This window comes from Dendrobates tinctorius, unplaced genomic scaffold (genome assembly GCF_039654945.1).
Source record: "Dendrobates tinctorius isolate UK_male_01 unplaced genomic scaffold, ASM3965494v1 ptg000048l, whole genome shotgun sequence".
In the NCBI taxonomy this organism is placed as follows: Eukaryota; Metazoa; Chordata; class Amphibia; order Anura; family Dendrobatidae; genus Dendrobates; species Dendrobates tinctorius.
In genome coordinates this window covers 13,868,496-13,895,818 of record NW_027361716.1, presented here as the reverse complement: position 1 = coordinate 13,895,818, position 27,323 = coordinate 13,868,496, and the positions used below count along the sequence as shown (strand labels likewise).

Genomic DNA, 27,323 nt, shown 5'->3' with positions numbered 1-27,323 from the left:
GGAGTAGCTAAGCTTGGGAAGTAATATCACTTTAATCAAATCAATGCGTCCGGCTACAGACAACGGAAGCTTGCTCCAGGATGTAAATTTAACTTTAACTAATTCCAGCAGTGGGTGGATATTAAGTTGTAAATCAAACGCACTATCACGGGATATATAGACACCCGAATATTTAAAATACAATACAATAGACAGTGAGGAGAGCGCCTCTAGCTGCGGCATCGGGGCATGAGAAAGGGGTAACAGAGCCGACTTCTCCCAATTTATGTATAAGCCTGAATATTTGCTGAATCTGTCTATTAGGGCTATCACTTGAGGCAAAGTTTCTTCTACTTCATCCATGAATACCACCATATCATCAACATATAGACCTATAGTGTCCACCCGACCCGCTACCTCAATTCCCTTAATGCCATGGGAAGATCTTATGCGTATTGCTAGTGCCTCAATTGCAAGAGCGAAGAGGGCAGGGGAGAGAGGGCAGCCCTGACGAGTCCCCCTATGTAATGGAAAAGACTCGGATATAGAATTATTTACTATGATACGGGCTTTGGGTTTCATATACAATATTTTAATCCATTTTATAAATTTGTCACCAAAGCCATATTTTTGCAAGCACGCAGAGAAAAAAGGTCACTCAAGAGAGTCAAAAGCCTTGGCGGCATCTAATGACGCTAATGCCCATTTGTTGTCGGGTATTAGGGAGCTATATTGGACTATTGACTGAACCCGTCTGATATTAATGGAAGTGCTCTTACCAGGCATGAAACCCGTTTGATCAGGATGTACAAGATTCAGTATAATTGAGTTCAGCCTGGTAGCTAGGATCTTAGTAAAAATTTTATAGTCCACATTCACTAGTGAAATAGGACGGTAAGATCCACATTCCAAGGGGTCCTTTCCCTCCTTCCTAAGCACTATGATATTAGCCTCATAAAAAGAATCAGGCATAGACCTCCCTTCCCAAATTCCACGAAATACCTTCATCAGAAGCGGTATCAACACATCCCGGTATTTCCTGCATAATTCAACCCATCCAGCCTAGGGCCTTTCCAGAAGCCATATCCGTTATAGCATTTTCTATCTCTTCCGCAGTGAACGCAGTGTCCATAAGGGCTCGCTGTTCAGAATCTAATGTAGGGAATGTCACATCTGATAAGTAATCCAGGCATCCAAAATTATCAAAGTCACTTTTAGATTCATATAGTGACCTGTAATAGTCGTAACAACCACCAAGTATCTCCTCGGTCGAAGACACCAGTAAACCATCCGCCCTACGAATCTGCAGTATTGTATTGGAGGTATTGTGCTGGCACACCAGATAGGCCAAAAACTTACTTGCCTGGTTTCCCAGTTCAAAATAAGATTGACGGGTGAAGAATAGTTTTCACTTAGATTTAGTGTCTATGTGCTGGGCGTACAACCTCTGGGTAGCCAACCACTCAATTCTATTGCCATTAGTTTGGTTAGATATATATGTAGCCTCTGAGTCTTTCAATCGTCGCTCCATTTCCTCATCCTTCCTTGAGGTTACCCGCTTAATATAAGAGATCGTGGAGGACAGGCAGCCCCTCAAGTAAGCCTTAAGGGCATCCCAAAATAAATTAATGTCATGAGGTTCCGGATGAGACTCGTTGAAACTATGCAATTGACCGATCATTCTATCGGGGGGACACTATTAACTTCAACCATAAAGGGTTCAACTTCCAAACTCTCCCTTTGTTTAATAGGCCATATTTAAGCTTAAGGATGACCGGGCTATGGTCTGAGATCCCCCTAGTGCCATGCTCTATGTTATCCACCCACATCGCCAGACAGCTGGAAACAAATATGTAATCTATGCGCGATAGAGAGCGTTTAGTGGACGAGTGACAGGTATACTCTCTTAATTCAGGGTAACGCATCCTCCACAGATCCAGCCACCCGCCCTCCCCCATAAACAGTGACAGCGAAGTTGTAGTCAGCGAAGAGGCCCCCCCAGTCACTCCACCATCCAATCTCAATTTATCAAGGCAGTTGTTCATAACCATATTGAAATCTCCCATACAAATAACATCTGGATAATCCAGGGAAAAACTCATTGCCCTCTGAAGAAGAGACATACTAGCCGGAGGGGGGTTATAGACACATAGGATTACATATTCCCTAGCATTTATCAGTGCATGCACAAAAACAAAACGACCCTCAGGATCCCTCCGAGTCTCCTTGGCCTCCCATCTAACATCTCTATGTACAAACAATGAAACTCCTCTAGAGTAGCTGGTATGGAATGCGTGAACAGACCATTGTACCCAAGGCTTTTGCACACACCGAACCGCATTCCTGGTCAGGTGCGTCTCCACCAAGGCCACAATGTGAGGGTGGTAATGTCTGACCTGCGAGAAAACCTTAATCTTTTTTTCGAGGAGTTTTGATACCCCTCACATTCCATGTCATACAGATCAACTCAGACCCCATGTTTTACTCCGCTGAATATGGGGCACATCATTACCCGGTTAGAATTTAGAGACATATCCTAAAAATGAAAAGTGTCGTTGGCTGCGAATTTTACCTAAAAAAACATATAAAACCACAACAAAGAAAAACCAAAGTGAATAAACAGCAAACAGTATGGGAGCAGAGTCCTGTACTCCCGTCATAAAGCAAACAAGGGGATACCATCACTGAGCACAGTGTCCGGTATTGTTGGTAATTGGACGCATGCGGATAGAGCTCCAATCAGACCATTGATGCAAAGGTATTGGCTAGCAAAATATGCACTAGGATTCTTTTGCAGCAGACCCCCCGTGGGACCGAAGCCACTCAGCAGCCTCCACCGGATCCGTGAAAAACTGAGTGGAACCCCCTTGAACTACTCGAAGCCGGGCCGGATAAATCATTGAGTACATAACATTTCTCGCCCCGAGGCTCTTTTTGACCTCCATGAACTGTGCCCGTTGTTTCTGAAGTTCCATGGAGAAGTCTGGGAAAATCGAAATCGTGGCGTTGTTGAACTTAATGGGGCTCTTCTGCCGCGCCAAACGCAGAGCCACATCCCTGTCTTTGCAGTTAAGGAGACGTGCCAGAAAAGGTCTAGGTGGGGCTCCGGGAGGGAGAGGCCTAGTTTCGACTCTGTGGGCCCGCTCCAGAATTTGTCCCCCAAAGTAGTTTTGAGCCATTCTTCCAGAAATTGTTCCGGGTGTTGACCCTCCGACCGCTCCGGGAGCCCAATAATTCGGATATTATTCCGACGCATTCTGTTCTCCAGGTCATCCGCTTTTTGCCTCCATGCATTCATAGAGCCTGCCACCTTCTTTAACTTGGCTTCCATGGGTGTGATGGTGTCTTCTACCTAGGAAACTCGTGTCTCCACCTCTGTAATACGGCCCCTCATGGCTTGCATACCTTGTCGGAGGCGTCCCACCTCAGTGTGCACGTCGTCGATCTTCCCAGTCAGAGATGTCCTGGTTAAGGAGATGGCCTGCATCAGTTGTTCAGATGCCTGTTTAAGGGTTAACGCCTTTTGCTCACTCTCCTCCTTGCCTCCAGAAGGGCGGCTCTTACGCTGAGCCTGCGAGGGGTTATTTTTAAGGGGTCTTGAGGCGTCAGGATGATCTATTCTAGCATATTCTTTCAGCCTCTCAGCTGCTCCTGTCCCCTTAGAGCGGCTCATTTTAACAGCAATATGGCACAGCTGGTTATTAAAAATAGTCCACTGGAGGCCTCTATTATAGGCGTAGCAGGGCTCTCGTATAGTAGCAGCAAAGCCCCAAAGGTGACACAGATCCACAAGGCCACTCAGGAAACCAGTATCCGGCTCCAAGCAGCAAATGAGGGCCCCTATAACCCGGGGGGGGGAAACCACGGCACCCCACAAGACAGCAGCCAGGAAGGGACCCAGGCCCCTAAAGTAATAGCACCAGCAGGCCAAGTGACTTAACGAAGAGGAGGAACGCGGGGCCCAATCTTTCATGGCACCACACCGCCTGTCTTCCACAGTCCTTAGAGGATATACGCTCACCCGCCCGTCAGTGCTGCAGCTATGGGGAACAGCACCACATCTCAAGAGGCAGCATGTGTGCTTCAAGATGGCTGCCGCCTCTGCCTCCAGCCGCCATCAGCGTATTCCCACGGCGGGGGGTCCGAGAGCACCCGGTACAGACACCAGGGGGTTGTTAACATTAATAAGGGGGCGCGGGGCTCCCGCTCCAAAGCTCTCACCACCCGAGGAAAGACGCGCCGCCCCAGCAGCTCCACGGGGCCAGGAACTGCAGACCTGTGCCTCCCTCCCGTCGGAGCGCACAGCAAGATGGCCGCCGTACTCTCCAGGTCCCGCACCCCCGCCGGTATCTTCAGAGCTCGGCTCACCCAGGCTGCGGACCAAGTCTCCTTGGGCACCGGACGACCCCCGGGGGCCAGAAGAATAATCCGCCTGTGAGTAAGAGCCAGTAGAATTGCAGGATTAACAGGATAAGTGGCAGGATGCGAGGAGCTCCGTCTCAGCGCGTCCTCCTTGGCTCACTACATCGCCACGCCCCCAAACCACTGACTGATTTGACCAAAAAGGGCGCTGATGTGGTGAATTGGTCTCCAGGGGCAGTCTCGGCATTTCAGGAGCTTAAGCGGAGATTTACTTCTGCTCCGGTTCTACGGCAACCTGATGTCTCACTGCCATTTCAGGTGGAGGTAGAGAAGATATTGGATTCTCGTTTGGCTAGACGGAAACTCCAGTACTTGGTCAAATGGAAGGGTTATGGCCAGGAGGATAATTCTTGGGTCTCTGCTTCTGACATTCATGCCAAAAGATTGGTTCGTGCTTTTCACCGAGCCCAACCTGACCGGCCTGGTGGCGTGGATGAGGGTTCGATGACCCCTCCTCAAGGGGGGGTAATGTTGTGAATTCTCTTTCTGGCCTCCCTCTGGTTATTACTGAAGGTAGTGGAGCTGGTCAGATTGACAGAGGGGTTGCGAGTTCTCTTTCTGGGCTCCCTCTGGTGGTTACTGGAGGTAGTGTAACTGATCTGATTGACAGAGGCTTGCCACCTGATAAAGAGGATGACGATTGGAGATCTGGGGTTTCAGACTGGGATTTAAGACAGCTGACTCCTTCTATCCCTGCTGGTGATTTTCTTTCTGTGCCTTCTGAGGTCTGATGTCTCCTGCTCTGTCCCTGCATGGTTCAGCTAAGTGGTTCATTTGCTATTCTGTTGGCATTTGATCTGGTTTTGTCTATCTCTGCTTTGTGCGGGTCAGCCAGCTCCGGCTGGGGCTGTGCTGAATCAACGTCCATATGTTACAACAACTTTGGAGGTCTAATTTCTCCTGTTACCCTTGGAAAAATAAAAATTTGGGGGGCTGAAAGATCATTTTTGTGGAAAAAAATGATTTTTTTTATTTTCACGGCTCTGCGTTATAAACTTCTGTGAAGCACTTGGGGATTCAAAGCGTTCACCATACATCTAGATAAGTTTCTTGGGGGGTCTAGTTTCCAAAACGGGGTCACTTGTGGGGGGTTTCTACTGTTTAGGCACATCAGGGGCTCTGCAAACGTAACATGACGCCCGCAGACCATTCCATCAAGTCGGCATTTCAAAACGTCACTACTTCCCTTCTGAGCCCCGACTTGTGCCCAAACAGTGGTCCCCTCCCCACATATGGGGTACCAGCGTACTCAGGACAAACTAGACAACAACTTTTAGGGTCCAATTTCTCCTGTTACCCTTGTGAAAAATAAAAAATAGCGAGCTAAAAAAAATCATTTTTTGAGGAAAAAAAATGATTTTTTTTTATTTTCACGGCTCTGCATTATAATCTTTTGTGAAGCACTTGGGGGTTTCAAAGTGCTCACCACACATCTAGGTAAGTTCCTTGGGGGGGTCTAGTTTCCAAAATGGGGTCACTTGTGGGGGAGCACCAATGTTTATGAACACAGGGGCTCTGCATATGCGACATGGTGTCCGCTAACGATTGGAGCTAATTTTCCATTCAAAAAGTCAAATGGTGCTCCTTCCCTTCCGAGCCCTGCCGTGGTTTATGACTACATCTGAGGTAACAAATTTTAGGATCCATTTTATCCTGTTGCCCATGTGAAAATGAAAAAATTGAAAATTTTTATGAAAAAAGTACTTTTTAATTTTTACGGATCAATTTGTGAAGCACCTTGGGGTTCAAAGTGCTGACTATGCATGTAGATAAGTTCCTTAGGGGGTCAAGTTTCCAAAATGGGGTCATTTGTGGGGAAGCTCATAAGTTTAGGCACACAGGGGCTCTCCAAACACGACATGGTGTCTGCTAACGATTGGAGCTAATTTTCCATTCAAAAAGTCAAATGGAGTCCTGCCGTGCGCCCAAACAGTGGTTCCCCGCCACATGGGGTTTCAGCGTACTCAGGAAAAATTGCACAACAACTTTTGGGGTCTACTTTCTCCTTTTACCCTTGGGTAAATAAAAAAAAAATTGTTTCTAAAGGATCATTTTTGTGACTAAAAAGTTAAATGTTAATTTTTTCCTTCCACGTTGCATCTGCTGCTGTGAAACACCTGAAGGGTTAATAAACTTCTTGAATGTAGTTTTGATCAGCTTGAGGGGGTGTAGTTTTTAGAATGTTGTCACTTTTGGGTATTTTCAGCCATATAGACCCCTCAAACTGACATCAAATGTGAGGTGGTCCCTAAAAAAAATGGTTTTGTAAATTTTGTTGTAAAAATGAGAAATCGCTGGTCAACTTTCAACCCTTTTAACTCTCTAACAAAAAAAAAATTTTGTTTCCAAAATTGTGCTGATGTAAAGTAGACCTGTGGGAAATGTTATTTAGTAACTATTTTGTGTCACATAACTCTCTGGTTTAACAGAATAAAAAAATTCAAAATTTTCAAAATTTTCGCCAAATTTCCGATTTTTTTCACCAATAAACGCAAAAATTATTGACCTATATTTACCACTAACATGAAGCCCAATATGTCACAAAAAAACAATCTCAGAATCGGTAGGATCTGTTGAAGCGTTCCTGAGTTATTACCTCATAAATGGACACTGGTCAGAATTGCAAAAAATGGCCAAGTCATTAATGTCAAAATAGGCTGGGTCATGAAGGGGATAAAGACCGTGGGTCCAGTGACAAAACCAGTACCCAATGGCCGCCCAACGGGAGAGTATCAAACAGCCTCTCACCTGCCGGCAAACACAGCTTTGTCTTTTGATTAGTTGGCCTAGCGCAACATCATAATTTCAGCATGATGCTCACACAAGTATGTGCCAGGCCGGCTAATCAAAAAATGTCCAAGTGTCAGCAGGAATGAGGCGATCTGATGGGCTACAGAATACAGGAATTGATTCGCTGATCACTAAATAGCCCAATTTTCCCAACAATTTCTGGAGGTGGTTTCCAACTGCCGTTAAATCTGGGTGTTAGAAAAGTCAGATATGATAAGCTGATTGCCCGGTCCATTGCTATTTACAACAGGAGCGGACTTCACGATAATAAAAAAAGGAAACCAAGACACGCCGAGTACTATAGGGAAGGAAACCATACACAACGCTGCTGCCCTACTTCTTGAATTTGCCTTCCTGCTCTAAAAAAAAAAAAAAATCAGAATCTCAACATTATGGAGGCACAGCAAACTGGCAAAGGGTTAAACGGTACTAGAATAATGACAGTACCCAGAGGCTGAAGCAAGGAACGTGTTTACCACTGTCTTGCCCTAGTGTAAATTCTAAACTTTCATGTCACTTTCTGGAAAAAGAAAGAAACATTAATTGCTTAAAGCAGTACGTGCCCTTTTAGCATCCGGGAAGCAAAAGATGACAGATGAAAAATGTAGATTTAAAGTGATAGTTCATGGAAATGCTAATGCTCAATCGAGGAATTACCGCTGTGTGCTAATGTAAATAAACGATACAAGATTAATAATGAAAACAGAATGCTGTGACCATGAAGAAAGGAAGATTTAAAGGCATTGGCAGGATGGGAAAGGGGAACCTGTCCTTAGATTCATGCTCCCCAGACCACAGGCAGCCTTGCTGAGCGACCGCAGACAGGTAGGTCTCACTAGGAAACACAGCAACGTTTCAGGGAAAACAAAGCTTGAAAAGTCAGTCTATCATATTTTTTATGGACACATTTAGTTTTGACATGACGTTCAGGGGCCTATGTATTACAACCCTTGCCACTGCTCCCTCCATAGTAGAATGACAAATTAATTTTTTTCCACTAAAATATGAATTTAGCCCAAAATATGTTATTGTTGGAGAAAATGCTCCCCACCGTTTGTTATAGAACTTCTTCCCAAAACGGTGGTATGGGCACACGGCGAGACTTGGAAGAGAACAAGCACGGTTTGATTTTTGAGCCCCAGGTACTTCACAGAAGGTTACGACATTGGGACATGAAAATAGAAACAAATTAGTTTTAAATTAAAATGTTGTTTTCATACAACATTTGTCATTTCCACACATGTCCACAAGCATAGAAACACATGCAGCTACACGCTCCGTTCCGAGTGCCGGCGGCAGTGCCGGGTATTAAGATGCGAGACTCGTCCGAGTTTTTCACATGTGTGACCCCGGCCTAACTGCGGTTATGGCACACTGTAGGGCTCCGAAGAAGCCACTTGGAAGCACAAATTGCCCTGGATTTTATTTTTGGGGAACCATGTCGCTTTTCAACAACCTTTGCTGCTAACACTCATGTGTAAAGCCTAATACTTTTCTGTTGACAGATGACGGACCTGAGTTGGGGCTTATATTCTGTGGGTTCAGTTTAACATCTTATTCATAGCATTTTGGGGTACATAATCTTTTGGATCGCTTTTAATGCAAGGATTACATCCTGTGCTCTATGCTGAGAACTTTTAAGCTGTTTTTTTTTTTTTTTTGTAAATATTCCCCAAAAATGAGCTTCACTGATGGAAGTATTTTCTATAATGAGTCAAACTGAGTCATTTTGGTGTACCATCCTTTTAGGCATGCAAAAAAATGTGGTCATCCACACTTTATGGGGATTTAAACAGAAACCCCGAGGTAAGAGCACAATGTAGCGCACAGGATAAATGTGAAGTGACGCTTAACCTAGAGTAACCTAAGCCTAGCCTAGCCTTAGGGCTCATTCACATGACCGTATTTTCCACACGAGTGCTGTCCGTGAAAAAAAACGTGCAGCACTTGGACCAATGTTATTTAATGAGACCGTGAGGGTGAACAATTTTTTGTTTTTTACTGACCGAAACTGCGAGTGAATAAAAAAAAAACAGCATTCAGATTTTTTTTTTTTACGCTGTTCATCATGCGCTTTAAGTGATCAAGCAGCTTTATTCTCAGAGTCAGTGCAATTACAGGGATACAAGATTTACATAGGTTTATGCTTGGCTACTTTTACACCAAGAATGATTTACCGTATATACTCGAGTATAAGCAGAGATTTTCAGCCCATTTTTTTTGGCTGAAAGTCCCCCTCTCGGCTTATACTCGAGTCATATACCGGGGGGGGGGGTCGGCACCTGACCCCCAGCGACGAGAGGTGAGCATGTAATTTTTTTTTTTTAATTGCAGCAGCAATATATGAGCCGTATTTATCTATGGAGCATCTTTTCTTGGGCCACCATTACAACTTTTGCAGCATTTTATGGGGGTATTTCTCTATGGAGCATCTTTTTGGACCACCATTAACCCTTGTGCAGCATTTTATGGGGATATTTATCTATGGAGCATCTTTTTGGACCACCATTAACCCTTGTGCAGCACCACCCCCAGCTTATACTCGAATCAATAAGTTTTCCCAGTTTTTTGTGGCAAAATTAGGGGGGTCGGCTTATACGAGTATATACGGTATTTTTTTTTTTTTCAACAAAAATAGTTTTTCCATCTCGATACACTGAGAGCTCTAACGTTTTGATTTTTTTTTGGCTGACAGAACTGAGGGCTTATTTTTTGTGGGACGATTTGAAGTTTTCATTGGAACCATTTTGGGGTACATAACATTTTTTGATCACTTTAATTCAGATTTGTCAGACACAACACGAATAAAATCCAACAATTCCGGAATTGTTCTGGTTTTTATACGTAGCTTATTGTACAGTAACCGTGAAAAAGACCGTTTTGTACCTTTGGTCAGTGCGATTACATCGATAACAGATTGGTATGCTTTTATTTCAGCTTTAGCCACTTTTACACACTAAAAAGAATATTTTGCTAAATACGATTTGTTTATGCGTCACCAAATTCTGAAAGCTGTAGCTTTTTTATTTTTCTGCCTAAGAGCCCTGTGTATTTATTTTTTTTCATTTGGACACAGTGCAATTTATTATAATTTTTTTTACACAAAAGTGGTAGAACAGTTTCTTTTGTTTTCATTTTTTAGTTTTGTTTTATTCTTCTACACTTTTACTTTCACCATGGGACTCAAATATTTTTTACTTTCATTACTGGTCTCAAACACTGGAATACTTCCGTATGGTGGTAGATGAGACCTGTCAGTGTCACACTGCCACAGCTTGTTAGTCCCAGCATATAGCACCATACCGTGAAGCAATTACTTGGCCATGGATTACCAATACGCGGGTACCACTAAACTTCAAGAGGGAACCTTTTCACTCTGTTAACTATAAAGATGCATCTGCCGGAATGGACAACATCATCTAGGGGGTTAAACACCTGGGATTGACGATAAAGTGATTGTAACTGATGCAGCAGAGTGCCAGCTATAACATAGGACTGACAACTGCTGCTACTCACTCAATCCTCAGTGGTGTAAAAAAGCTGCACTGAACATTAAGTCCCCTTAAAAAAGCCCTCCTCCTTCTCCCACCAAAGTTTTTATCCTCTTAAATATATTACAATCATCGTATTATACAGCACTGTGTACTTACAATTGCTGATTCTGCCCTTCTACCCAGATAATTCTTCTCTCTTCCATTAGGTCTATGACATCACATGATTAATAACTGACTATTTGAAACCTTCTAAGTTTCTATGTAGAACCAGGAGGTCAATTTTCCCTGCATGAGTCATGAGTCACTACAAAAGCCCGTGGTGGGGGGAAGTGGGAGCAGCTGGATAAAGAGTTAAAGAGGGGACAATAAATGCCGGGGCAAGAGACTTTCTGATTCTACGTAGAGCCGAGAAAGAGAAGAATTATCTGGGTACAAGAGCAAAATGAGCAACTCTAAGTCCACAGTGCTATATAATATGGTGACTGCAATATATTAAGAGGATAAAAACTGTGATGCGAAGAGGGCTTCTTTAATGACCATTGTAAAAAGGCGTAAACGGTGGTCATAAAGGGTTTAAAAACAAATTTTAAGGAAAAAATTGCATTTTTGTGACAAAAATGTTAAAACATGGATTTTTGTGATAACTCACCGTAAAATCCTTTTCTCCGAATTGCTCATTGGGGGGACACAGGTACTGTGGGTGTATGCTACTACACCCTCGCCCCGATTGCGGGCGGAAACCAGTTTGGTGCAAAGCAGTAGGAGATCAAACAAAAATCAGACAACATCAACCTTAATGCAGGTAACAACATATCTAGAAAATAACCACCCTAATCTCATACAGAGAGCATATTAATTAAATAAACAGAAGCCAACTTGGCTAACAGGGTGGGTGCTCTGTCCCCCAATGAGTGTCTCGGAGAAAAGGATTTTACGGCGAGTTATCACAAAAATACATGTTTCTCCTTCGCCTCATTGGGGGACACAGGTACTGTGGGACGTCTTAAAGCAGTCCCTGGGTGGGAAGTTGACTCACCGATACAAGCTACATGCACCTCCTGTTTAAAGGTGCGCCACCGCTGCTTGGAGAATCCTTCTACCCAGGCTCGCATCCATTAAAGCCTAAGTATGGATATTGTAATGTTTAGTACACATGTTCAGGCTGGACCAGGTTGCTGCCTTGCAAACCTGTTCCGTCGAAGCCTGGTGCCGAAGCGCCCAAGAGGCGCCCACTGCCCAAGTAGAGTGTGCTCTGATCCCTGCTGGGATCAGCACACCTCTGATGCGGTAGGACTCCTGAATAGCCAAATTCATCTGGCTATGGTTGATTTTGAGGCAGCGAGTCCCTTCCTGCGACCTTCAGGGAGCACAAACAGCGCGTCTGACTGACGAAAGGGTGCCATCCGCGACACGTACCTCCTGAGTGCTCTCACCAGGTCTAATGTATGCAGGGCCTTTTCCACACGATGTACCGGTGCTGGACAAAAAGAGGGCAAGACAATATCCTCATTAATGTGAAACGAGGAAATGACCTTTAGCAAAAAAGGAGATGCTGGTATAAGAACCACCATGTCTTTGTGAAAGGTCAGAAACGGGGCTCGGCAAGATAACACTGCCAGCTCAGAGACCCGCCTGATTGATGTTATAGCTACCAGGAACACCACCTTCCAGGAAAGGTATGACAAAGAGACATCCTTTAGGGGCTCAAATGGAGCTTCCTGCAGAACACTTAGGACCAGGTTAAGGTCCCAGGCGTCCATAGGTGCCTTATAGGGAAGTACCAAGTGGGAGACCCCCTGGATGAAAGTCTTTACCTGCAAGTTGGTAGCAATCCTACACTGCAAAAGGACGGATAAAGCCGATATCTGTCTCCTGAGAGAACTGGGGGCCAAGCCTGAGTCTAGGCCAGACTGGATAAAAGCCAAGATAATAGGGATGGAGAATCTCAGTGGAGAACAACCGTGGTCCCGACACCATGAGAAGAAAACCTTCCAGGTGTGGTAGTAAATTTGTGCTGAGGCAGGCTTCCGGGAGCTAACCATCGTAGCAACCACTTTGCGTCCAAACCCCGCCTGCGTCAGAATCCAAGATTCAATGGCCAAGCCGTCAAACACAGGGCCCCTGAGTTCGGATGGCAGATCTGGGCGCTCTGGCAGTCGCCAAGGCATGTCGACAAGCAGCTGCGTACCACGCCCAACGGGGCCAGTCTGGGGCCAGCAGAATCACTGGCACCCCTTCTGCCTTGATCTTCTTGATGAACATCGGAAGTAGTGGCAGCGGGGGAAATAGGTATGGAAGGCGAAACTGATTCCATGGCAGAACCAGCGTATCCACGACGATTGCCAGCGGGTCTCGGGACCGAGCGACAAATACGGACACCTTGGCGTTCACCCTGGAGGCCATCAGATCCACATCAGGTATTCTCAACCGTTGGCAAATCTGCTGAAAGACCTCTAGGTGTAGTGACACCATTCCCCGGACGCAAGCCCCTGCCGGCTGAGGAAGTCTGCTGCCCAGTTCTCTACCCCCGGGATGTGGAACGCTGATATCACCGAGTGGTTCCTCTCGGCCCAGCGAAGCATGTGCCCTACCTCACGCATGGTTGCCCTGCTGCGGGTGCCCCCTTGGTGATTTATGTAAGCCACCTTCGTGGCGTTGTCTGACTGAATCCGGACGGGGCAGCCTGCTAGAAGGTGATGAAACCGTTGCAGAGTCAGCCGGATCGCCCGTATCTCCAACAAGTTGATCGGGAGACGTACCTCCTGCGGTGACCACCGTTCCTGGGTGGTGTGGTGGTGAAAAACCGCTCCCCAGCCGAGGAAGCTGGCGTCGGTTTTGACCACCAGCCACTGATCTGGGGTAAAGGGTTTTCCCTGAAGAAGGGAGGAACTGATTATCCACCACTCTAGTGACTGTCTGACCTGAGAAGACAACCGGCACCGATGATCAAGCGTGACTGGGTTCTTGTCCCAGGATGACAAGAGTGTGTGCTGCAGGGGGCAAAGATGAAACTGGGTGAACGGGATCGCTTCCATTGCCGTCACCATTTTTCCTAGAATCCTCATGCAGAAACGGATGGTGTGAGGGACTGGTTGGCGCAGTACCCGCACTCCCTGTCGGAGGGCTAGGACCTTGTCTCGAGGGAGAATTACCAACCCTCGGCAAGTGTCGAAGGTCATCCCTAAAAAGGAAATCCTCTGAGCTGGAACAAGGGATGACTTCTTTACATTGACCAACCACCCTAAGCGGGCAAGAGTATCTAGCGTGATGCTGACACTTTCCTCGCATGCCAGCCTTGAAGGGCCCTTGGCCAAGAGGTCGTCTAAGTAGGGGAATACGACTATGCCCCGGGAGTGCAGGATAGCCATGGGGACAGCCATGACCTTTGTGAACACTCAGGGGGTAGTGGCTAGCCCGAAGGGTAGCGCTGCAAACTGGAAATGTAGACTGTTGATGGCGAAGCTTATAGAAACCTTTGATGCGGAGGAAAAACGGGGATATGTAGATAGGCGTCCTGGATATCGATAGAGGCCAAGTACTCTCCCTGCCCCATTGCCGATATGACTGAATGGAGAGACTCTATCCGGAAATGTCTGATCCTGATAAATTTGTTCAGGAGCTTTAGATCCAAAACGGGCCTGACAGACCCGTCCTTTTTGGGGACTGCAAACAGATTGGAATAGAAGCCCTGAATCTTCTCGTTTTCCGGTAACGGAATGATGACTCCGTTGTGGTGAGCGAATTGATGGCTTCTAGTAGAGCCTCTGCCTGGGTGTCCACTTTGGGAAGACGGGAAAGAAAAAATCGTCTTGGGGTTACCTGGCAAATTCTATCTTGTACCCTGTGGACACCAGCTCTCTCACCCATGTGTCGTGTGCGACACTGAGCCAGGCATGGTAAAACCGGAGTAGGCAGCTTGTCTACCTTGCTGGTGCCGCCTGACAAATGCCCCGAGTCATTTGGCTAAAGATCTTTGGGACCTGGATCCCCTCAATCTGGACTGGTTAGTATGCATCCTCCGAAATGGGTTGGCTCTATGAGACCTGTCGGTCCCTATTCTGGTTGGGGCGCCCTGACGCGGTGAAATTAGCCGCCGTAGTCCACCCGGGGTTGTGAAAGGCCTGAAAACGCGCCTGAAACTGGTGACGAAACGGTGGTTTGACCTTTTGTTGAGGAAGAAAACCGCTCTTGCCTCCTGTGGAGTCGGAGATGACCTGATCTAACTTCACTCCGAACAGGCGGCCACACTGGTATTGGTAGCGCTGTCAAGGACTTTTTTGAGGCTGAATCGGCCTGCCATGTCCTTAACCATAGCGCTCTCCTAATGGAGATTGCATTTGCATCCGCAAGTGCCGCCCAGTTGGCCTCATCTAAAGATGCATTGATCAAGTAGTCCCCCGCCATGGCTATCCGATTTGTGATTTCTGATACTTCAGCTGGTAGGTCTATGTCTTGCAAGGCTCTAGTCAATGATTCTGACTAAGAGACCATGGCCTTGGCTACCCACTTTGCGGCAAACGAGGGAGAGAGTGCAGATCCTGATGTCTCAAACACTGAGCAAGCCACGTTCTCTATGAGACGATCAGTGGGATCCTTAATAGAAGAACCACTAGGTACGGATAGTAGAGTTTTTGTAGCCAAACGCGACACAGGTGGATCCACCGTTGGGGATTCAGTCGACTTTTTACGAAGATCCGGGGTAAAAAGGATACATCGCCTCGAGTGCTTTCTGGCCTGAGAACCACATGTCCGGCCGTTCTCCGTTGCACTATGTCCTCAAATTCAGGGTGAGTGCCAAATAATCTATGGGGACGCTTGACTCGCTTAAATGACACCTTATGGCCCAAAGCCAGAGTGGAATCATCCTCAATCCCCAGAGTCTGGTTGACGGCTTCTATGAGACTGTCAACCGCTTCCTGACCACCCGGCGTACCTAGGTCAAGGGGCACGTCCGAGTCGTAGTCCGAGCCATGCTCGCTATCAACTGCTGGTGACGGGGAGCGAGAAGCAGAGCTCACGGATGCCGAGGCACCGGATGGACCGGGAGACGCCATGTGGGTTCGTTTCCCCCGGGTCTGCCTGGAGTGAGAGGGGCCCCTGTGAGGTAGAGAACCCCTCTAAGACAGGCGAGCCACTGTCCCTGCCCCTATCTGTGGCCCGAAGGGACTCAATTGCTCTTGTGACGCCATAGGTTGCGACAGTGAAAACGCCCATTCCGGGGGACTTGGTACACTGGGCTCAGTCGCAGGGGAGGGCTCCTGAGTGCGTTCGGACTCGCAGGCTTCGCGTACTCGCTTGGTCTGCGCCTACGGAAAAACGGACCGACAGGAGATGCATGCAGCGTACAAGAACGTATGCGTCTTAGATTTTCCTGACATGCTGTACCTGTCAGGCATCCACGCTGAAAAAAATCGCCGGGGGAGGGCGCTCTTTGCTTCTGTTAGCGTGGCCTCTCTGTGGGGCTAGGGGGCAGCACTTACCCCAGTCCTGTGTCCTCAGCGTGCGAGGCGTCGCTTCACTCTGCGCGCCGGCACTGCGGACAGGCCCCCGGACGGTACTTCCTTTTGCGGCCTAGCTTCGGCCTGAAGCCGGGGCCTAAATTTCTTCGGCGTCCGCCCAGGCCACTGGGAATGGGGCCGCCATGACGCGACGCCGGGGGCGGGGACTTCCGGCTGCGGCCTCGATTTTTATTATCCGCCCGGGGGGAGAGGGGTGGGCGGAACCGCCGGACTCCAGAATCAAGGCCGGAACTGGATCTGCCGCTGCCGGGTGCCCGTCTCTGCCCAGGAGAAGCCAAGGACTCCAGCCCTGCGCCGCTACAGGAGCCCTCCCTGGCCATCCACCTCCATCCAGCTCAGGTAGAGGGGAGGGGGGCCATATGAAACAAGGACGGTGCAGGAACCCTACCTCCATCTAACCCCTTCAAGGGGTGAGAGGGACCGTCTGCCGCCTTGCCCCACCGCAGTCTTAGCATTGGTGCGGCAGTGGGGGCCGCACGGACTACGCTTGTGCCTCTGTGCAGCCTAGAGTTTCAATACACTTGGGTGGACAGGGCTAAGTCCGGCATCATGTCCCACGGTGCAGGAGAGAATACGTAGAGGGACACTTGTACGTGCTCGCCCGTTGTTGATTTGGGGAGATCGGACTCCTTCAATAGGGTCCGTCGCACGTATCTCACCTCCGTGGTCTGACAATATCCCACGTTGCGGGAGAGGATATGTGGAGGGACACTCGCATGTGCACGCCCGTTGTTGGTTGGGGAGATCGGACCCCTTCAATAGGATACGTCGCCCCCATCTCATCTTCATGCGAAAAAACGAACATCCGGAAAAAAATCCCCGTTGCGGGAGAGGATACATGGAGGGACAATCGCACGTGCTCGCCCGTTGTTAGTTTGGGGAGATCGGACCCTTTCAATAGGGTCCGTCGCCCCTGTCTTATCTTCATGGGGAAAAAGAAAAAAAGGATCAGTCCTGAGACAGACCGACATGTGCCTCCAACCGACACTAAGCAAAAAACTGGTTTCGGCCCACAATCGGGGCGAGGGTGTATACGGCGGAGGAGGATCTAACCAGGGCTGTGGAGTCGGTAAGCCACAGTTGAGACTCCGACTCCTGGATTTTATCAGGCTCCGGCTCCGGCTCCTTCATAAATGGCCAATTCATAACAACAAATTTACTGTTGTAAAATATTAAACATCGTGCTTATTCAGTTTCTCACCATCATATAAGTAATCAGACCACTTAGAGCAAAAACTACATTTATTATTTTACAATTAGAATATAGCAAATAACTTTTATAAACTTTTCTAAACTGTAAGTAAATATGCAATAAACACTTTTATGCAGTTAATAAGAAGAAATCTATAAATTTGTCCTCAGAAAAAGTATTGCCTCTGTCAGATCCTCCTTCATGGATGCCCTTAAATCTGATCTAATTATTTTGAGAGCAGAGAACAACCTCTCTACACTAACTTGTGTTGGTGGCAAAGCAGTAACCACTCGGGCAACATCTCTGACAATGTCAGGATACAGAGGAATCGCTTGTTGCACTGTTATTTTTGATGAACGGTCAAATTTCTCAATTTATTTTAGTGCACATGAAAAATTCTGCTGAAATGTACTGGCTGTGTTCCTTGACGGGGATGACTCTTCTTCTATGCGGGAACGCTTTGCACGGTCCTTGTGATCCAAATATTTTTCGAAATTAAATTCTTCATCAGTTGATGATGAGGGTGAAGATGTGGCAGGACGACCAAATTCTTCTTGTTCCTCCTGACTGTTCTGCAACCCTTTCATCCTTACTGCTGTTTCAAACAGAGCTTCTTTTCCTTTACTTAGCTGTTGATCATCTAGAAGAATCCGATGCATTGGGTCTACATAAACAGCTGCCAAAAGAATGTTATTTTGTAATAGTAGCTCCTCTCTCCGTTTCATTGATGTAGCAATGCCACTTGCAATTAACCCTCCTCTTTGGGACAGGCGAAACATCAGGTTCTTCCACTCCTTTAAGAAAATACCTGGAGTTAAGTCCTCTGCTTGTAATTTTTTTAGTCACTGTAAATGGGTGCTCTAGCAATTTTTCCAGCTCACTGACTTTCATTTAGCGTCAGTTGAGGGTTAGCCATGTCTACAAGAAAGGTTTTCAGTTCAACCAAGCGCTGAATCATTAAGTAAGTACTGCCCCATCGTGTGGCTTGATCAATAATTGCCCCTTTTCCAGCACGTCTCTTCAAAATTGAGTCAACTTTAGGGGTTCTGGCAACAGTAGCCAATTTTCTCACCTTGCCAATCAGTGCAGCAGCATGTCCTTCTTGCAGACTGTCTCTTATAGCCAGCTGTAGCGTATGCACAACACAGCGCATGTGATGAATGAAAGAACATATTGACACAGTTTCAACAAGATCATCTAAACTATCATGTTGCTGTTCATCTGAAGCAACTTCAGTTTGCTCCTCAGTTACAATACTGTGTTCCTCTATTTCAAACATTTCTGTGTCTGTGGACCCAGAATGTTCTTCTTCTAGCTGCTGGTCACCATCATTACTCTCATTCATTAGCTTAATAGTACTTATCATATTTGAAGCATTGTCAGTTACGACAGAAAGAACTTGCTCTTTTTTAAGTTCATAGTCTTGCAGAACCTTTTCCACCAAGACCTGGAGAAACTCACTGGTGTGATGAGCTTTGGTGTCTTTTACTGCCAATGTCTTGGTAACTATTTCATTTTTGTCACAAACAAATCGGACATTGATGGCAAAATAGTTCACTCTGTGACGTGTGCAGGCATCCATTTTAAGAAACAGAAAGCGTCCCTTGAGAGTTTTTTTAAGTTCTTCCTTTTGTTTAAAAGCTTCTTCGATTACTAATTTTCTAATACTCTCTCTCTCCGGAGAAACACCAAGCTTGCGGGCCATTTCCCCATTCAGACACATAAAAGCTGGTCGTGAAAATAATGAAATAGGCACACTATCATTTACAACAAGCTCTATGATCTGTTTTTTAAATGTATCTACTGTCATTGTCACAGTAACTTTGTCACTGACAAAATATCTTGCAACTGATGGCTGCAAAGTTCTCTGCTCCTTTGTTTGGCTGGAAGAGCTGGGCACTGGTTCATTGGTTTGGATGCAGTCTTTCTCATCCACTGCTTTCAGTACTTCTGGATGAAAGCGCTGTAAATGTCTCTTTAGATTAGAAGCTCTGGTAGGAGCATTTTTATCTTTGCCTGAATATGCACTCATCTTGGCTTCACAGCATTTGTTTTCGTCTGGATCATTTGACATACACGGATAAACAATGTTTTCTATCTTGAGTGATGGTGAAATGTTCAAATACAGGTGATTTAATGTGATGCTTCTTTGACATTCTCAGGTTTTTAATTCTGCATTCACAATCCAAATGACAATTGTTTTTCCTAAAAACAATTGTACAAAATTATTGCCAGGTTGTACAACTGATATAGTGGTCAGTAATACTGTTATTATTCCTCATGTACTCACAGTTAACTGATGCAAAGTTTGTTGAAAGGATAATACTTCTTACAGTCTTCCTCTTCTGAGTAGTAGGCAGCTGTGAGATGCTTGGAAGACGCACACCTAGTATGATCTAGTCTAGAGGAGGAGCTTTACTACTAAGAATTTGCAACACATTTTCACTTTCAGTTTCATACATTGTAAGTAGGGGGGTTGGGGCAGCATGAGGCTAACCAAGTATAAGATTAGATAAGGGCAGTGGAGAACAGTGACACACAAGAAGTAAGAAATGTCTCTATCTCCAGCAGAACTGCTTATCACTGTTGTTCATAGTTTGATAGAACATATATATTTGAGTAACATTTATAAAATTCATATGAAAGTTCAATTATGAAATATTAATACATTTTTTTTAAAGCTGGAGTCGGTACATTTCTACCGACTCAGACTCCGACTCCAACCAAAACTAACTCCGACTCCGACTCCACAGCCCTGGATCTAACCTCTTTTTTTTACTTAGTGTCAGCCTCCAGGCGGCAATAGCAAACACCCACAGCACCTTTGTCCCCCAGTGAGGCGAAGGAGAAAAAAACAACACGTTTTATGTTTTTCAGTCTTTTTCTGTTCGGAGGACAAAATAAAGTCCTGCACACACATCTTTTTCAGGCGGATGAGGCCTGGAACCCACCGGAAAAAACCCTTAAAAAAATACCACCAGAAAGAACGAACATATGCAAAGCAATGTCAAAACGACTTGATGTGAATGTATTCTATCTTGTATAACTTTTTAACCGCTTGAGGGTTAGAAAAGCCGTAAAGTGGATTAAAAGAAGAGACCGGGTCCATTGTTTGGAGGAGAGTGGGTGGGGGGCTGCTTGGGAGACACCATTATCTATACATATAATTGCCTTAAATTGTCCGTCATCCACTTCCGTCTGGAAGTCCCCGAATCCCACAATCCACCACACCGCACCGGAAGTACGTCGACCACCATTTTGGAACACCCAAGTCATGCCGCTCGGATCCAGGACACAGCTGCGATCCCGACCGGCGCTCGGATCCAGGCTGCTGCTGCGATCCCGAATGCTGCTTGGATCCCAGCTGCAGCTCAGATCCAGGCCGCTGCTGCGATCAAGAAGCTGTGAAAGGGGTGTAACGAGAGGGGTGTAATGAAGGGGGTATAATGAGAGGGTGTAATGAGAGGGTGTAATGAGGGGGGAGTAATGAGAGGGATCCGCCGCTGGACCCCCACCAGGACCCACCACCTGACTACACGCGCCGGATCCCTCTGCTGCCTGCCCACCCACCTCCGTGCAGTCACAGTCAGCAGGAAAGACCGCGGCTTGAGGCCTGTGCTGGAGATTGGGTGCGGCCACCCTCTGGTGACGCCGCACAACAGTCTTTCCTGCCGGTTGTGACTGCACGGAAGAGGGTGGGCCGCCACCCCCAGCGCCACAAAGCTGCCCCATCATGATATTACTGCCCTCCCGATACGATAGCATTGGCCACACATCTAGTATTATATATGGGTAAAAAAGAACTGCGGTAAAAAGGCATAAAAAACGACACCTGAAAAGATGCTTGACAGTCCACCAGCATCTAAGAGATGCGGTGTGACCATGACCTAAGGCTCCTGCCGGGCAGTCATCACTGCCTGAGACCCATCTGTGGCTCACCAGCACGCTCGCACTTTGCGTCAATGACACATATCAGGGCGGCTTCAGAGCCATTTAGGGGACCACACCGATTTCTGCGCTTAAGACACGGTTATAATTTGGACAAGGTGAGGGATGCAGGAAGTAGATCTCTGTTTGCTTCTCTTTAAAGCTTCTGTTTTTTGTATTAATGTAAAATAAAAATTTGATCTCTAAATAAAATAAACAACAAATACAGTGAAGAAAATATAGAAAGTGACAGGCCGTGTTCTGGCTGATCACTTGATCGAATGCGGCTGTAGATTCATCCAGCAGCTGGTGACAGCCAGGACAGATCCTCAGAGCGGGAGCAAAGAATTCTGCCTGCACTCTCAATCTGATAGTCTAGAAAAACACTAGGCACGACATTCTTTTTTCTTCCTTGTGAGGTCTTCCATTGTTGCATTTCATAGCTGATTTTCTGAGAGAGCTGGGAGTACAAAAGGCATGAATATGTTTTCAAAGGATGATGGATAAATTGCCGGGTGGTATATAATATACCCTACGCTGTTGATGGGGCTTTTTATCTTTTCTTGTCTCTTTTCGCTACACATATTTTTTTTTCGGTAATTACGGCCTGAAAGAATGTCTTTTCCCCTTTTAAGTATCAGCAATATTTGTCTTGCTTATAGGTTCAGGATCCTCCCAATTACATATCGTAAAATTAAAGCAGGACAATTATAGCATTTCACCGCGAGTAACAGACGCTGCCGGCACCATTGTGCTGGTCACTGGCTCCTCCGTGGTGGTAGCAGGCTGCAGCGATGTGTGCGGGACAATGTCATGTTACACAGCTGGACGCCCAAAGAATACCGAATATGTGATAACCCCGGGCCGCCATAACACTGCGGCACCTGATGTAGCAGAGAGGAGATTGTCAGGGTACACTGGAGGACATAACTGCATGAGACAGAGTCCGCGTCCCTCACGTCTGTGTCCAGGGCAAGTGCAGATTGTCCTGCTTCTGTACAGTGTAAGTCACACGTCAGAGACCATTGCTTAGGGTATGTACAGTTTTAAAACCATTACTTGTATTTCCCCAATGTTGATAAATAAAATATTATATATATATGAAATAGGTCTTCCTCAATGGTGCTCAGTCACCAGGTTCTTACGGCCCTCGTGATCACTACAGTGACCCTAATGAGAACCACACTAACCGTAGTGAGAACCATACTAAACCTAATGAGGACTACACTGACCATAGCGAGAACTACACTGACCCTAGCGACAACCACACTGACCCTAGCGAGAACTACACTGACCCTAGCGAGAACTACACTGACCCTAGTGAAAACTACTCTGACCATAGTTAGAGCCACACTGACCCTAGTGATCACTACACTAACCCTAGTGATCATTACACTGACCCTAGTGATCACTACACTGACCCTAGTGATCACTAAATTGACCCTAATGAGAACTACACTGACCCTAGTGAGAACCACACTGACCCTAGCGAGAACTACACTGACCCTAGTGAGAACCACACTGACCCTAGTGATCATTACACTGACCCTAGTGATCACTACACTGACCCTAGTGATCACTACACTGACCCTAATGAGAACTACACTGACCCTAATGAGAACTACACTGACCCTAGCGAGAACTACACTGACCCTAGCGAGAATTACACTGACCCTAGCGAGAATTATACTGACCCTAGCAAGAATTATACTGACCCTAGAGAGAATTACACTGACCCTAGCGAGAATTACACTGACCCTAGTGATCACTACACTGACTGATGTTTTCCAAATGTCTGCAAATAAGCAAAATGGCGGCTGATTTCCTGCATAATTTGCATAATACAAAAAGACTAAATTCAAGAGATGCAAGTTCAATTTACCTAGAACTGATCTGCTCATCTATAGTATAAAGCTTGGAAGAAAACATGTAACCAAAGTGAACCCATCAATGGAGTGTAACAGAGGAGTATTTTTTCTTCAAGAAACAAGGTCATGACCGAAAGTGTTGGTACCCTTGAAATTATTCCAGAAAATGAAGTATTTCTCTCAGAAAATTCTTGAAATTACATGTTTTGTTATAAACATATCTATTTCCTTTGTGTTTATTGGAACAACACAAAAAAACTGAGAAATATGGCAAATTGACACAAGTCCCCAAAAATGGTCCAGACAAAATTTTTGGCGCTTTCAACTTAATATTTGGTTGCACGCCTTTGGAATAAATAATTGCAATCAATCACTTCCTATAATCATCCACAAGCTTCTTACGTCTCATCTGGAATTATGAACCACTCTTCTTTTGCAAACTGCTCCAGGTCTCTCGTATTTGATGAGCGCCTTCTCCCAACAGCAATTTTAAGATCTCTCCACAGGTGTTCAATGGGATTTAAATCCAGACTCATTGCTGGCCACTTTAGAACTCTCCAGAGCTCTGTTTCCATCCATTTCTGAATGTTTCTTGAAGTATTTTTGGAGTCACTGTCCTGCTGGAGATCCATGACCTAGGACACAAACCCAGCTTTCCGGCACTACATTGCAACCCAAAATCTTTTGGTAATCTTCAGATTTCATGATGCCTTGCACACAGCAAGGCTCCTAGTGCCAGAGGCAGCAAAGCAATCCCAAAACATCTTTGAACCTCCACTATATTTGACGGTAGGTACCGTCCTGATTTCTTTGTAGGCCTCAGTCCTTTCTCGGTAAACAGTAGAATGATGTGCTGTTACGGTTGTGCAATGGTGAGGGGAGAACACTAGTACAACCCGGAAGTGGACCCTCTGGGTCACGGCTCCAGAGCCCCTGCGGGCGAGCTGACCAGGTGGAGCCACCCCCTATACAGGGAGTGTTAGAGGCAGGCCCTCAAGGGATGAAACCGTGACAGCCGAAGCCAAAGGGACGACTGGGTAGGCACCAGGAAAGCAGAGGTAGAGAGTCCGAGATGCAACAGCAGGGGGAGGTAACAGAGACCACGGAGCGAGAGAGGCTAAGGGACTGGGAGCACACGGGACTGGCGGAGGCTGGAGGCAGAGATGGTAGCACGGAGGGAGACACAAGAGCCGGGAAGACAGGGACACCGAGTATAGACAGGAGGAGGACACAGAGGTTACCAGCGGTAGCACCGGCAGAGAAATCAAAGTAGCGATACAGGGCCTGAAGGATGAGTGAGCGCTGGCTGAACGGACAGCGTTACCGCATAGGATAAACAGGCGTCTTACCTGGGAAGACGCCGGGAAGAAATAGACGGTGGGCGCCGCCATGTTGGGGCGGAGCCACCGCGTCACAGGTCCCATCAGTCTGAGCGTCGGGTGGAACGTCGGGCGTAGGCGCGCAGGACCGACGTCGAGGAGGTCGGATGTCAGGAGCGGGGAGAGGTGCGCCCGGGATCGCGCAGGTAAGTAACGGCGCCGGTGGGGGGCGTGACATGTGGTTTACCAAAAAGCTCTGTCTCATCTGTGCACAAGATGCTTTCCCAAAATTATTTTAGCTTACTAACATACATTTTGGCAAACTGCAATTTCGCTTTTTTAGGTCTCTATGTCAGTAGTGGGGTCCTCTAGGGTCTTCTGCCACAGAGCTTCATTACATTCAAATGTCGACGCATAGTTTGTGCTGACACTAATGCAACTGAAGCCTGTATGACATTTTGCATTTCTTTGGAATTTGATTGGGCCTGATTATCCCCCATCTGGACTATCGTGAATTGCAACCTTTCATCAATTTTTCTCTGCCGTCCAGGCGCAGGGAGATTACCTACTGTGCCATGTGTTATAAACTTACTGATTATGTTGCGCACCATGGACAAAGGAACTCTTCTTTCTGTTCGCCATGCTTTGTGTGGCACACACAGACACACAATGCAAAGATTGAATCAAGTTCTCTTTTTTTCTGGTCTCAGGTGTGATTTTTATACTGCCCACACCTGTTACTTGCCACAGGTGAGTTTGAATGAGCATCACATGCTTGAAACAAAGTTATTCACCCATATTTTTGGAAAGGTGCTAACAATTTGTCCGGGTCATTTAGGGGGTGTGTGTGAAATTATGTCCAATTTGCTTTTTTCTCTCAGTTTTGTTTGTGTTGTTCCAATAAACACAAGGGAAATATGTGTAGAACATAACATGTGTAATTGCAACAATTTTCTGAGGGAAATACTTCATTTTCTGGAACAATTTCAAAGGCGCCAACACTTTCGGCCATGACTGTATAAAATACACATTAAATATATGTTCGACCGATTACCTGAATAATTTTGCATGGAACCTCACTGGCAGATGCGATGAAGACTTCATGACCACTGATAACTCCTTCTGCCAGGAAATACTTGAGCAGAAGATTGGAGTAAGTACTGTAGGTATCCTCCTCTGTGAACAGAAAAAGGATTTACTTATTGATACAAGTAACACATCATCTATTACACATTGTAAGAAACCACTGATAGATTAGTACTGACGTGTTCATACTGAAGAGGAGAATAGGTGACAAGTACATGGACCTGCCCAAGATAACCAAGTGTTGTGTCCTGCACACATGCGTTTTAATCATGCATTCTTTATACAAAGGAACTTCCCCTGCAATTGTTTGGGTGCCAAAAAAAGGAAAAAAAGAGGGACCGCAGTTTTGGAGGTGTAATCCAAAAATGTATTGTTTATCATTTGTTACACATTGCAATGAAACATTGTCATTTAAGATCATCAGGACTTAAAGAGAATCTGTTTGCAGGTTTTTGGAATTTTATCTGAAAACAGCAGGAGATAGAGGCTGAGACACAGAATTCAGGGATGTGTTACTTGTTAAAGTAGCTGCTGTTTACTGACTGAAGGATTTATCACTAGGAGATTAACATAGGACTAGTCCGGCAACGCCCCTTCCCCCTGTGATAAGCAGCTGACTCTCTACAGACATTGTGTATACAGAGCCTGGAGGGGGCGGGGTCATCTGTGGTGGGGGCGGGGGCAGCTTCCTCAGCTCTGCTGCATTGCTAAATCTAAAAGCTCTGATTGTGTCAGAATGGCTCCTCCCAGTAAACTAAGTGATACATCATTGGATTCAACTTCTCTTTACATACATTATGTTGCACTCGGATGAGGTAGCAAAACCCGCTGTCAGATTCAATTTAAATGGACCGGTTAACCTGTGCACTTTGCCCCACCAGCACGAGGAACTAATGGATTGACATGATCATCGCAATGCCATCTTGATTTTATGAGGCCAAACCTCTGTTCAAGCTTCATAAGAGAGCATAATTTATACCATGTACAGCAATATTGGTGTTGCGAGATGGTTAAATGCACAGTGGGCATGAGTTTTCATAAAAGTATACCAACATTACTTGAACAGTTTAACGGATGGGATAAAAACATAGCGGAACAACATGGGAACATGGCCCCAATGTAATAGATTGCTAGTACAGAAGAGAGCATCTACGACATGAGGACATTCACAATGCACCAGCTGAGACATGGGCTTGTCCTTCCATGGCGCACACAAAATCACAGCGACAATCTGTTTGCATAGCTCCTGTGAACAGCATTAAATAGTGCTGCCCAATTCTTCAAAAGCAATTATATGTGCAAAACACAGTATACATTTAGCAGAGGTGTTACCTACTGAATCCTAAAGAGCAAGAGATTTCACAGATGCAGACATTTACATACATTCATTTAGACTCCAAGAGTCCCATCTACTTATGTGGATAATAGAAGATTTCTTCATCTATTGCTCTCAGACTATTCAGCCAGTGTAAAACGTCATTCTTAATTCAATACTTCTAATTATCCAGTGGCTACCGTCATAGAATTATGTGAAAGTGTAATTATTCTGAACCCTTAAAGGGAATCTGTCACCTATTTTTTCGTATATAACATGCGGCCACCGCCATCAGGGGCTTATCTACAGCATTCCATAATGCTGCAGATAAGCCCCCAATGTAACCTGAAAGATAAGAAAAACGAGTTATATTATACTCACCAGTGGCGGTCCGATGGGTGTCGCGGTCTGG

The 27,323-nt window shown here is 46.0% G+C and overlaps 1 protein-coding gene across 4 annotated transcripts in view; it reads right to left on the bottom strand.

Moving 5' to 3' along the window:
* The window catches only part of ELP4 (elongator acetyltransferase complex subunit 4), a 527,861-nt gene that overhangs the window by 408,508 nt on the left and 92,030 nt on the right, over positions 1–27,323 (bottom strand). For all 4 annotated transcript variants that reach the window (XM_073576300.1, XM_073576302.1, XM_073576301.1 and 1 more), the window contains exon 3: positions 25,565–25,686. In XM_073576300.1, the coding sequence (XP_073432401.1) occupies positions 25,565–25,686 (122 nt within the window). The remainder of the gene's footprint in view (positions 1–25,564; positions 25,687–27,323) is intronic.